The following is a 13,351-nucleotide window of genomic DNA, read 5'->3' on the forward strand; positions in this document are numbered from 1 at the left end:
GTTATCCTCATCACACACCCCCAGGAATCCCACGACTGGCATTCCTAAGGAGACACTGGCTATATTTAACTACAGTTTTCTGAACAGTTTATTCTCACAGCTTTGCTGGGTGTTAAAGCACTGCAGCTGGAGTAAATTGTTCAGTACTCCTGGCTGTTAATGGCACAAATGACACAAATATCCACAGAGAACTTCTCAGCTGGGAGTGACCTGGGGCAGACACCTCTGCTGGGAGCAGGGCTGCTGCTCCAGGCTGGGTCTGAGCATCCCCAGGGACAGGGAGCCCACAGCCCCTCTGGGCCTGTCCCAGCACCTGGCCACCCTCACTGTGAGAGTTTTTAGTCCCTAATATTATTTAGTTGTTTGTTTTGCCCTTCACCCCTGTGATAAGCCCTCAGCTGCCAGCCTGGCTCACTGCAGAGGCTGAGCTTCCACATTCCAGAGCCCCCAGAATGTCTGGGAGCAGCATTCCCACTGTTCCACACAGCCCAAGAGCACCTACTGCACTTTAGAGTCAGGGTAGCAAACAATTTTGCTCTTCAAAATCCCTCCCTAATGTCTCCCCTTACTGACAGGATGGTAGAGTTTATTCTTAATAGAAGTAGATGTATTTTTATATAAAATCATCATCACCAGCATTATTTATTGGTTACAGGATTTAGGGTTCTAACTCTCTGTGCTTTTTAACTCCAACACACAGAGAGCAACCAGAGCCAGTGGCTGCTAACTCGGAGCAGGGTGAAAAAACAGCTCCAAAAATGGATTTGTGGAGGACTTCTGAAAGACCCCCAAGGCTCCTGGTCCCACAGGGAGGGAGGGAGGGCTCTGTGCTCAGCCCAAAACCTCTCCCTGAGCAGCAGGATCAGAGTGGCCCTGGCTTAAGCAGGGCCAAGGTGCCCTCTGGTGCCTGCTGGGCACAGAGATTCCTTGGGAAGCAGCAGGGAGAGGGGGAAAAGGAAACAGAACATAAAAAAGAGACAAAAGCCTTAGTTTTAACACAAAAAACCAAGAGTCTTTATGGAGAGGGAGAAAAACCCCAAACAAACTAAAATGCAAAACAGTGTCCCAGCCTGGGAAAAGAAAATTAGAAATGCCAGCCAGTATTAAACTAAAAGCTCTCAATTAAAGGAAAAACAGTGAAAATATTTTTTAAACTGAGTTGAATAGAGGGCCCAGGGAGGCATTAAATAAAAGGTTTTGTTCTCATATCATCCCCCAGATTTTTATAAGAGCACATAAAAGTAATTTTCACCTCTGACAGGATCTTATGGCAAATTAAAGACATTTCTGCCATCTGATTGCTTTTGCCAGCGAGGGAAATTCTCATTATGCTTTGGCACAACAGATGTTGGATAGCTCCTGGAAGCAGTGAAATCCTCTCACCACAGAGCACCAGTTTGTACATAATTCCCATTTTAAACCTCTCCTGCAAAAGCATCTGCTGTGTCTGATGTCCCTGCCAGTCCTCCTGTGGCTCAGCTCCCTGTGGTTCTAGAAACATCCCTGAAGCACGAGCAGATCTGAGGGTGCTGACACCCCACCTGCAGCCCAGCATTCCCTGCCCTTTTTGGCAAACTGTGAATCCCAAGATAGTATTTATTTATTTGGACTTCTGTTAGATGGCTTCTGCTGCTGAGAAAAAAAAAACAAAAAGACAAAAAAAACCCCACAAACAACCAAAAAAAAAACCTAAAAAACAAACAAAGTACAAAAAAAAAAATACACCAACAAAAACCACCAACCAAACAAACAAACCAACCCAAAAACCAAACCACTTCAGCTCCAGTTTGGAGATCCACTTTATGGCTTGGTGAAGCAGTGAAATCCTCTCACCACAGAGCACCAGTTTGTACATAATTCCCATTTTAAACCTCTCCTGCAAAAGCATCTGCTGTGTCTGATGTCCCTGCCAGTCCTCCTGTGGCTCAGCTCCCCGTGGTGACGTTCTAGAAACATCCCTGAAGCACGAGCAGATCTGAGGGTGCTGACACCCCACCTGCAGCCCAGCATTCCCTGCCCTTTTTGGCAAACTGTGAATCCCAAGATAGTATTTATTTATTTGGACTTCTGTTAGATGGCTTCTGCTGCTGAGAAAAAAAACAAAAAGACAAAAAAAACCCACAAACAACCAAAAAAAACCTAAAAAAACAAACAAAGTACCAAAAAAAAAAAACCCCCCAAACACCAAAAAAAACCCTAAAAAAACAAACAAAGTACCAAAAAAAAAAAACCCCCCAAAAAAACAAAAAAAAAAACCTAAAAAACAAACAAAGTACAAAAAAAAAAATACACCAACAAAAACCACCAACCAAACAAACAAACCAACCCAAAAACCAAACTACTTCAGCTCCAGTTTGGAGATCCACTTTATGGCTTGGTACCAACAGCTGTCCCTGGCCCTCAGGAGCACAGGGACCAACAGCTCCAGTGTTTAACTGACACAAAATACAGTTTATTTAGTTGTTACACCAGTGAATGCCAAGCACACATCACTGGTACTCAGATCTGACAGCACCATGTCAGGCATGACTGCCTAGAACAGGTATTTGTTATCCATCCCTGGCTCTGCTTTGGGAGCCACTCCTGGATTGTCAGTTTTAATGTTAGCTTCCCACTCATGAAAGGAGATAATAAATCAGCATTCACCCCTATTTTTGGAAGATTAAATGACGTAGCCTTAACAGATAAGTGTTGTCCTGCATACTGTGTACTTTCCAAACCAGAGTTAGTGCCTAAAAAGTTGATTCCAGCTATTGTGATACTCAGGGCCTTGCTTATTGTACGTAAAGACATCTCCACAGAGTTCCTCTGGCATTGTTGTGCTGTGCTGTCTGACACTGTCCTTTGCTCACACTGAAATGTTGTCTTGTTTACTGCCTGGCACAATTAAAGAATGATTTACTGTGCACAGGACACCTGGCTCTCATTCTTGCAGCACACACAGGGGTTTTGCTCTCCTGCCTCGGGACGCTGCTCCTGTTTTACAAAAGCCATTTAAGCCCCAAATCTGAAACGGTCACCTCAAGCCCCAGAAGCTGAGGAGCCACTTCCCCAAGTGCTGAGGCCTCCAGAAGTGAGGCTTGGCCTTGGCATGCTCTGCAAACCTCCCCTGCAGCCCTGGCTGTTACTAGAAGTTGTGTTCTCCAGGAAAGCAGCAGCACTTGAAATGCAAATCCAGAGCAGAGGAAGGAAACAAAGCTCTGCAGCCCCAGGCAAGGTGGTGGAGCCAAACCAAGGTGCTCACCACACTTAACCCCCAAAACAAAGCCCTGCACTCACAGAGCCCTCAGAGGCACCTGCAGTGATGCAAAACTACTTGAAAGTTTCTCTTCATCACTGGGAGTTCCTCATTTACACATCCTCAGGTCACTGGGCTGCAAACAGCTGATGCACTCACGAGTTTGCCTTCCAGTGCTCTTCACAAAGCTACAGCAAAACCAATCCATTTGACCAAATTCCCAGAATTCCCAGAATGACCAGGCTGGGAGAAACCTTCAGTATCAATCCCAAAACCAATCCATTTGACCAAATCCCCAGAATTCCCAGAATGACCAGGCTGGGAGAGACCTTCAGTATCAATCCAGCCCAACAGCTCAGCTGAACCCTGGCACGCAGTGCCACATCCAGGCTTTGTTAAACACATATGTTTAAACAGTCTGATATATAACTCAATCCTAACTTTTTATGCCTCTAAACAAAAAAAGTGCAGATATTTGACACTTTCCAGAGTGGTGTTTTATGTAACATCATTTGCCAACAAGTGTCTTACTGGGAAGGCACAGATCACTAAGTTAGAACTGACTGACAAACAGCTCTGGGCCCCAAAAATCTCTCTTACATTTGGGCATTAAAGATTGGTACAAAAGAAAAAGATGTCATCATCATAGTAATAGAAACAGGCCAATAAATAAATTATGAGGCCAAATAAACTAATTAGAAAAACCTACAGGAGAACTAAATACACTCACAAATGACTTAAAACTCTAAAGAGTATTCTTAATCAGAGAAAATGTTCCAGTCCACACACAAATTCCTCAAGGCATTGTCAACAGCTTAATACTACTGAGTTCTGCCAAATGTAGGAACTTCAGTTTAGGTCTGGTGTCAATTTTGCACACTGCTGAGGGAGGGTGAGGAAAATTCAATTCCAAGGTTTCCACCTGAGCTTTCCAAGCTACTGCAAGGTAAAAGGGGTCACTGGTGCAAAATGAAACTGCAGCTGCTGGAGTTTAACCTAGGTGCTTAATTTACCCTATAATCAAAGTTAATTGCATAAAGAAGTGTTGCCTTTATAAACACTGCAAGTCTAGACAGAGATGATAAAACAGTTCCTCTCACTGGCCAGCAAAACCAATCCATTTTACCAAATTCCCAGAATTCCCAGAATGACCAGGCTGGGAGAAACCTTCAGTATCAATCCAGCCCCAACAGCTCAGCTGAACCCTGGCACGCAGTGCCACATCCAGGCTTTGTTAAACACATATGTTTAAACTGTTGGCTCTGAGGCCAACAGTCTGATATATAACTCAATCCTAACTTTTTATGCCTCTAAACAAAAAAAAGAGCAGATATTTGACACTTTCCAGAGTGGTGTTTTATGTAACATCATTTGCCAACAAGTGTCTTACTGGGAAGGCACAGATCACTAAGTTAGAACTGACTGACAAACAGCTCTGGGCCCCAAAAATCTCTCTTACATTTGGGCATTAAAGATTGGTACAAAAGAAAAAGATGTCATCATCATAGTAATAGAAACAGGCCAATAAATAAATTATGAGGCCAAATAAACTAATTAGAAAAACCTACAGGAGAACTAAATACACTCACAAATGACTTAAAACTCTAAAGAGTATTCTTAATCAGAGAAAATGTTCCAGTCCACACACAAATTCCTCAAGGCATTGTCAACAGCTTAATACTACTGAGTTCTGCCAAATGTAGGAACTTCAGTTTAGGTCTGGTGTCAATTTTGCACACTGCTGAGGGAGGGTGAGGAAAATTCAATTCCAAGGTTTCCACCTGAGCTTTCCAAGCTACTGCAAGGTAAAAGGGGTCACTGGTGCAAAATGAAACTGCAGCTGCTGGAGTTTAACCTAGGTGCTTAATTTACCCTATAATCAAAGTTAATTGCATAAAGAAGTGTTGCCTTTATAAACACTGCAAGTCTAGACAGAGATGATAAAACAGTTCCTCTCACTGGCCACTGACCAAAAAGGAGATTCAGTCACTCACCTTGATGTAAGTGTTCTGAATTTCTAGCAGTTCTTCCCCAAGCGGAACTACGATTTTTTCCACTTGTCTCTCGTGAGAATAAGGCTGAATTTCTGGAGAATCCTCAGCACACACCTCTATCTGAGCGATCAGCAAGTTGGAGATAACTTGTTGCACAGCCTGGAAAAGCCACAAAAACAAAGTAACTAAGTCCACATTTTAGCAGGGGTTACATGAAATTGTTAGAAAAAGGCACCCACTACCTACAAGAAAGGTCAGGAAATAGAATTGCAGACTGGCTGAGGTTGGAAAGGACCTTAAATCCCATCCCATCCCCCCCCTGCCATGGCAGGGACACCTCCCACTGTCCCAGGTGCTCCCAGCCCCAGTGTCCAGCCTGGCCTTGGGCACTGCCAGGGATCCAGGGGCAGCCACAGCTGCTCTGGGAATTCTGTGCCAGGGCCTGCCCACCCTCACATGTAAATAACATATGGTTTATAACATGAGAAACACCAAACCTCACCAGGTAATGGATTTTAAACTGATTCAGTCTTGATGTGGGATGCCTCAGGAGCCTGCAGAGGCTTCAGGCAAAAGAAGAGAGCTGCCACTCACCCCTGATGACTGAAATCACAGAGCAGCTCTGGCTCACCTTGGTGTCGCTGCCTGGGGTGGCACTCAGGGCCAGGACCCGGAATTGATTTGTGTATTTGCTCAGCTCCCTCACAACCTAAGGACAGGAAAGCTTCATTAATACCCTCAAAGGAGATTATTTCCTTGTACAAACTGCATCAGTGAAAATACCCACTAAGTAGGAAAGGCTTAACAAAACGCTCCAAAAATACTGAATGCCAGAATGGTTTGGGTGGGAAGGGACCTTGAAGATCATCCAGTGCCAACCCTGCCATGGCAGGGGCATCCTGGAAATGTACCAAGAACAACCTAGAAAAATTATGAAATGATTTCTCACTTGATTTAACAAAAGTACTGCCAGCCCACTAACGTGGGTGAGCTGCCAAAAAGTGAGTCTGAAGATAAACTCTAAAAAATGTAATTCACAGATGATTAATCCCATGTAATCTGCACTCCACAAATATCCAGTAAATTTCTCCAGGGTATCAAAGTAACTTTTAGGTCACCTATTGCTCCCAGGAGATTAACCCATGATAATGCAACAAACCCTTGGCTAACCAACACAAACCCCAAATTTAAAAAGAAATCTTGAACTGACTTATCTCTGCTAAAGGACCTTATAAAACCACTAACATTGCCCAGCCAAAACCATTTTTAAACCAAAATTACAATTTAACGGAGGCACTGAAAAAATACCTTACAGGTATTACTAACAAACAAGGCAATAACAACTCACAGGAATGTTGGATTTCTTTCAAACAAAGTTAAGGACCTCAAGGGCAATTTCCCCACAGCAATGGCAGAGATGGAAGCAATTTTGGGGAAGGTTTTTGTAACTGGGAGAGAAGAGTGGGGTGGCTCCAGCCCTACCTGGCAGTAGGCATGATTGCCAAGGGCTTTGTGGGCTTCATCAATAACCAGACATTTGATCTCCACAGCAGGACAGGTCCCACGAGAGAGGTCATTGACCATTATCTGAGGAGTGAGGAAAAAAACTCTCTTGGTGCTCCACAGCTCCCGCCGGCCCAGAGCCTGGGTTCCTCCTGGAAATGAAAGAAAGAACTTCAGGGAACTCAGAGCAGGGTATGGCCCATGACCTGACAGCGCCAGGGCTGGCAGACACATAAAATCATGGAATGCTTTGGGTTGCAAAGGGACCAAAACCCCACCCAGTGGCACCCCTGCCATGGCAGGGACACCTCCCACTGTGCCAGGCTGCTCCAGCCCCAGTGTCCAACCTGGCCTTGGGCACTGCCAGGGATCCAGGGGCAGCCACAGCTGCTCTGGGAATTCTGTGCCAGGGCCTGCCCACCCTCACTGAACACAGAATATTCACAGAATATTCCCTGAATGACCAGGTTAGAAGAGACCTCCATGGAGTCCAGCCCAGCCCCAAGAGCTCAGCCCAGCCCTGGCCCCCAGTGCCACATCCAGGCTTTGTTAAACACACCAGGGATGGTGACTGCACCACCTCCCCGGGCAGAACATTCCAGAACTTTATCACCTTTCTGGGAAAAACTCTTTTCCTAACAGCCAACCTACATTCCCCTTGACGCAATACAATGACTAGGAAGAGTTTTTTGCATTAAAAAATTAAAGCCAGAACCACGGAAATCAAGGCTGAGAAGCTCAAGATGCCCACTGCCCTAAACATCATCTAAAACACCTCTGGCAAAGGTCTGGGCCTAAAAACAGGTTATGGGTTCAGTCATCAGGGCTGCTACCTCACTGAGGAATAAACTGCAGCTCAGGGGGGCTGCAAAAACTTCATAAAAAGATGAATGGAAAGCGACGAGGAAAGCGACATGGAAAGCGACATGCAAAGCGTCAAGGAAAGCGACAAGGAAAGCGACAAGGAAAGCGACAAGGAAAGCGACAAGGGGAGGAGAACGAGGGGCAGAAACAGCTCTAAAATGGGTTATAAGAGCCATTATTCTTTGCTTTAAGCATCACACAGAGCGCTCTGTGCGCACGCTGTGACCCACAGGGCTGCACCGCAGCGTTTCACCCTTTATACGGGCGACCTGGGGTTTTCAACCAGGGCCAAAGCATCAGCCAGCGCTCCGAACACCTCTCACGTTTTATTTCCCCCCACACCGTGGCTTTTCACGGGCAGCAGCCGTACCTGTCATCTCCGCCATGTCCCGGGACGGGATGCCCATGACGCGGCCGCACGCCTCCATCTGCTGAGCCACCAGCGGCTTGGTGGGGGCGAGGAACAGCACCTTGCCCGAGGGGAACCAGCGGTAGAAGTTGTACATGACCACGGCGGCCACGAAAGTCTTGCCCAGCCCGGTGGGCAGGCACACGAGGGTGTTGGCCAGCAGCGCGGCGCCGGCCATGCGCTCCTGGTACGGGCGCACGGGCAGGTTGGTGGGGTAGATCCAGATGGAGCCCGCCGCCTCGCTGAAGCCCTGCGGCGGGCCGGGGTCGGCCGCGGCCGCGGCTGCCAGCAGCAGCTCGTCATCGCTGTCGCCGCCCGCGTCCCTCCGCTCGGCTCTGCCCGCGGGCGCCCGCCACACCTGCGGCAAAGTGCGCTGCCGGCCGCCGCTCATCCTGCCCCGCGCGGCGCCATCTTAGCCCTGCCTCACCGCCGCCGCCGCCGCTTGAAACCGCCGCCGAGCGGCACGGGAGCCGCCTCCCGGCCCGCCCTCCTCCCCCCCTCCTCCCCCGGCCCTGCCCTCGCCCTGAGGCGCCCGCCGAGCCCGCGGCGGATCCCGCCGCTGCCGCCGCCGCCGCTCCCCTCCCTCAGGGCGTGCCCCGCCGGCCCCGAGGCGGCGCCATTTTGTCCCTCCCTCGGCGCCCCTCCCCGAATTCCCGCCGGGAGCTCGGCCAGGGTGAAGGGGACGGTCGGGAAGCCGCCCTCGGAGCCTCCCCTTCTCCCGGCCCTCCTCTCTCCCCGCCTGCCGGGCGGCTCCCGGCCCTCCTCTCTCCCCGCCTGCCGGGCGGCTCGCAGCCCTCCTCTCCGGAGGAGGAGCGGGAGGCGGGCGGGAAGATGGCGGCGGCCGCGGGCCCGGCGCAGCCCTGGAGCGCTGAGGAGCTGCGGAGCGAGGCGCTGGCCAAGAAGGAGATCATCAAATTCCTGCAGGAGCACGCGGCGCAGGCGGTAATGGCGCGGGATAATCGATCATTTCCCGCCGTCCGGGGGAGCCTTGGGTTTGGTTTTTTGTTGTTTTTATTCCCCCTCAACGCCTCGCGCGTGTCCCGCAGTTCCTGGCGGAGCACAAGCTGCTGGGGCAGGTGAAGAACGTGGCGAAGACGGCGAACAAGGAGCAGCTGATCGCGGCTTACACGCAGCTCTTCAGCACGCAGGTGAGGGCGCGGGGCTCGGGCAGGGCCGGGGCCGTGCTGGAGCCGTGCTGGAGCCGGGCCGGGGGCGTGCCGGAGCCGGGCCGGGGCCGGGGCCGTGCCGGGGCCGTGCTGGAGCCGGGCCGGGGCCGTGCATGCCGCTCCTCACCCTTCCCCTCGCAGCGCTTCAAGGGCACGGACGGTGCCGAGAAGGCGGCGGAGAAGGCGAAGCCGGCCAAGGCGGAGGAGGCCAAGGGGAAGGCGGTGAAGGCGGAGGAGGCTGTGGAGGAGGTTGGTGTGATGCCCTCCACTCGCGGGTTTCGCCTGGAAAGCCAGATAATCCGGGTGGTTTGTCTCGGGGTGAGGGTTAGGGGATGGGGATCAGCGAAAGGCTCTTCCCCAGAGGGAGCTGGCACTGCCCGGGCTGCCAGAGCTCCAGGAGCTGCCAGGGATGCCCAGGGTGGGATTGTTGGGGGGTCTCTGCAGGGACAGGATGGTCCTTGTGGGTCCCTTCCAGCTCAGGAGATTGTGTGATCCTAAGTCTTCAAAAACCTGGTTACAACAAGAAATCTGGCGTTTATACCCTGCCTTAACCTTCAGCTGCATTTCCCCCAAATGCTGCAGCCCTGCAGTAGCATGAACACATCATTCACTAGCAGTGTCTTCTTTGATGCCTTAAACTCAGTGCTTGTTCAGCCTTGGATATCTGGGACTCTTTAACCCACCACTCTGTTTTTATAACCTTAGGGGCCACCAAAGTACACAAAATCCATTTTAAAGAAGGGCGACAAAACCAACTTCCCAAAGAAGGGAGACACTGTGCACTGCTGGTACACGGGAAAGCTGCAGGATGGGACAGTCTTCGACACCAATATTCAATCAAGTAAGGTTGTGGGAACGTAGATGTGCAGATAAACCCTTGGGGTTGGTTGCAAATGCTCCTAGAGGGAATGACCTGGGCTCCTCCGGCAGATGAGGGCAGGGGTTTGCCCCTGGAAGGTGTGTCTGGGAGCATTCCAGACAAACAGCTTTGTCACGGTGGTGCTGAGCTGCCCTGCAGCTCCCGGATCCTGATTTTCCATGAGCTAGCAAGGGCAGTATTTTAGGACTGGCTGGTGTCAAGTGACAGGCTGCATCCTGCCAGCGCTGGCATTCCAGGCCCAGGAATGTGGAATGCAGGGGAGATGGTGCCTAGGGAACTCCAGCACCAGCAGTGTCCTGAATTTCTCTAAATAAACACATCTTGGGACTGTTCTGTGATAAATCTTTACACGTGGAGGCACTGGAATGAGAGGGATTTGAATACTCTGGTGTGCAGTATTCCCAGCTGGAGTTTTTGTGACACATCAGAGGGTTTGGGGCTGTGGAATCGTGCAGTACTGGAAAGGCTTTCCCAGCAGTGATGTCCCACACTCAGGAAGAGTATTCCAGAGTCCCTGGAATACTGTCTGTAATTCCTCATACTTGTATGTCCCCTGTTGATTTTCTAGGTTCCTTGATAGGTCCATAACTTGTAGAGTCAACTTGAGTAATTCAGGAATGAGCTTTTGGGGTTTGAAAGATGCTTTGGTGCAGCTTGAACATTTAATGATGTTTTTAGTGCACAGCATTAATATTTCCCTTGCAAATCTGATATGAGGCTAAAAATAGTATCAGAAGAACAGCTATTTATACAAAGCATGATTGTGGTGGCAGTTTTCTTTTCTACAGAGGTGTGGAGTGTGCTGGTGTGATGCTGAGGCAAATGAACAAAAAAAAACTCTTTTCCAGGTTCAAAGAAGAAAAAAGCAGCCAAGCCCTTGAGTTTCAAAGTTGGTGTAGGAAAAGTGATCCGAGGTGTAAGTGAAGCACTCAGGGCTCCCTGCGGGTCCCCAGGCAGTTCCATTCTGGGGTTGATCTGGTGCTGCTTTTGGGTTCTGTTTCTCCTGGGGGCAGATTGCAAGGGATTGCACTGGGAGGATGGAACGTTCATCCTCAGTCATTCCCTCGCCAGGCAGAGCTGGAACACAGGCTCTGTTCCCTGGGATCAGCCCTGTCAGTCTGTCAGTGTCCCACAGCAGCTGGGACTGATGGCATCCCAGGGCTCCATCCATCCCTGTTTGCATTCCCTGGCCTTTACTCTGTGCCAGGCTGACCCCCCTTTCCATGGGGAAATTCCTGCTGTGCCCACCCTGAGCTGCCCTGGCCCAGCCTGAGGCCGTTCCCTCTGCTCCTGTCCCTGTTCCCTGGAGCACAGCCCGACCCCCCCGGCTGTCCCCTCCTGGCAGGAGCTGTGCAGAGCCACAAGGGCCCCTGAGCCTCCTGTGCTCCAGGCTGGGCAGGAGAAGGTCCTGCTGTGGGATGGGGCTGTGTCCCAGCACTGTGGGAGCAGCAGTTTATCCCTGTGTTTATCCCGGGTTTCTGGGTGCCAGAGCCTTCCCTCAGTGGGGACAGCACCAATCCCTGGGCGCTCCCTGGGAAGGGAACACTGGAGCTGGGAATGCTGATGGGGGATGTGTGTTCCCATTGCTCCCCGGTGTCATCCCAGCACAGGAGCACGGATCTGCTCTGTGGGGCTGGTGTGGGAGCAGGGAACACCCCCGGGGTGTTGCACAGGGCTGTGGGCATTCCTGGGAGCCCCAGGAAAAGCTGGGAAGTGCAGTGGCCGCTGTGCCAGCCCCGGCTGGAGCCGCTGTGTCCTTGCAGTGGGATGAGGCCCTGCTGACCATGAGCAAAGGAGAGAAGGCCCAGCTGGAGATCGAGCCCGAGTGGGCCTATGGCAAGAAGGGACAGCCCGATGCCAAGTATCCTTCCGTGACCTCGGACTCCTCAGGGAGCCTGGGAATGCGGGGGCAAGGAGGTGCTTTATGGACGGGGACACAGGAGAGGGGTTCCCTTGTTACAGCAGGCTCAGGACATTCCCACTCAGGGAGGTCAGGGCACTTCCTGGGAGTGCAATTGTCCTGTTCTTTTGGAGAATAACCCACGCAGGGGGAACCTGCTGCTGTTTTCCATCTGCGTTTTTATTCCAGCTGCTTGCACATGCTTCTGCCTGATGGGGATCCCAACCGGTGCAGGGAAAGGGGCAGGGACAGAGTTGCTTCTGGGACACAGCTGAAGTAGGGGGTGCAGGAGTGAGCCCACAGTGTTTCATGCTGCCCCGTTTCTTTTTCCCAACCTTTCTGGAGGAGGGGAAGGGATTGTTCTCCTGCGCTGGAATGCTGTGATCTGAAGGGCTGCCTGCACGCTTGTCCCCTGTGGCAGGGACAGTGTCACCTCCCCAGCCACTGCCCCACACCTGCAGACAGGGCAGAGAGGACAGGGTGTGCTGATGAAGGTGTCCTGGGGCTGTCCCTGGCTCCCGACAGCTCCGGCTGGGTGGCAGCTGTGGCTGGATCCAGGGTGTCCAGCGGGTCAGGGCCAGCCCAGGGACATGGGACAGGCTGGGGAGCAGCTGGGGGCTCCCTGCCCAGGGAGGGGTCACTGCAGGGGCTGTTTCCTTCCTGTTTCCTTAACGTTTGCCAACAGGATCCCACCAAATGCAAAACTCTTCTTTGAAGTGGAGCTGGTGGATATTGAATGAAGAATTCCCTGTGCTGCTGGGAATCCGTTTCTGCCAGAGCTTCCTGCTGGCGCTGCTGTAATCCTGGCTCCGGTTACAGCGGTGCCTTTGTTGAGATGAGTGCGAGTGTTGTCCCTGCCCCGCTGCTGTAGCGACAGCCCCGCCACTAAAGCAGAGTTTGTACCTGCCGGTGCCTCCCTCCTTTGTGTCTGTGCTGCCGCTGCTCCTCTGCGGGGCACTGCAGGGCCCACACCCAGCCAGGGCTCCTTCCCTCCTGTGGAGCTGTGTCCCACGGCATTCCCATCCCACAACCCCACAGCATTGCTGTTCCACAGTCCCACAGCATTCCCACCCTACAATCCCACAGCATTCCCACTCCACAGTCCCATGGCCCCACACCCAGCCAGGGCTCCTTCCCTCCTGTGGAGCTGTGTCCCACGGCATTCCCATCCCACAACCCCACAGCATTGCTGTTCCACAGTCCCATGGCCCCATACCCAGCCAGGGCTCCTTCTCTCCTGTGGACCTGTGTCCCACAGCATTCCCACCCCACAGTCCCACAGCATTCTCGTTCCACAGTCCCATGGCCCCACACCCAGCTCCTGCGGAGCCCAGTGCCACAGCATTGCCACCCTACAACCCCACAGCATTCCTGCCTCACAGTCCCACAGCATTCCC

The 13,351-nt window shown here is 51.6% G+C and overlaps 2 protein-coding genes across 4 annotated transcripts in view; one reads left to right on the top strand and one right to left on the bottom strand.

Moving 5' to 3' along the window:
* FANCM (FA complementation group M) overlaps window positions 1-8,579 on the bottom strand; it is a 62,156-nt gene extending 53,577 nt beyond the window's left edge. For all 3 annotated transcript variants that reach the window (XM_041410539.1, XM_041410531.1, XM_041410526.1), the window contains exons 1-4: window positions 7,970-8,579; window positions 6,715-6,887; window positions 5,864-5,941; window positions 5,233-5,391 (exon numbers count right to left, since the gene is read on the bottom strand). In XM_041410539.1, the coding sequence (XP_041266473.1) occupies window positions 5,233-5,391; window positions 5,864-5,941; window positions 6,715-6,887; window positions 7,970-8,399 (840 nt within the window). In that variant the 5' untranslated portion in view covers window positions 8,400-8,579. The remainder of the gene's footprint in view (window positions 1-5,232; window positions 5,392-5,863; window positions 5,942-6,714; window positions 6,888-7,969) is intronic.
* A 144-nt stretch (window positions 8,580-8,723) lies between these two features.
* Window positions 8,724-12,861, top strand: FKBP3 (FKBP prolyl isomerase 3). The gene is made up of 7 exons (XM_041410613.1): window positions 8,724-8,950; window positions 9,055-9,156; window positions 9,316-9,423; window positions 9,880-10,015; window positions 10,903-10,970; window positions 11,818-11,915; window positions 12,640-12,861. Exons 1-7 carry the CDS (start codon window positions 8,840-8,842, stop codon window positions 12,692-12,694), a joined length of 678 nt encoding a protein of 225 aa, XP_041266547.1. The 5' UTR covers window positions 8,724-8,839; the 3' UTR covers window positions 12,695-12,861.
* Window positions 12,862-13,351: the final 490 nt, after the last annotated feature.

This window comes from Onychostruthus taczanowskii, unplaced genomic scaffold, assembly GCF_017590055.1.
Source record: "Onychostruthus taczanowskii isolate IOZ18803 unplaced genomic scaffold, ASM1759005v1 scaffold100, whole genome shotgun sequence".
Lineage (NCBI taxonomy): Eukaryota > Metazoa > Chordata > Aves > Passeriformes > Passeridae > Onychostruthus > Onychostruthus taczanowskii.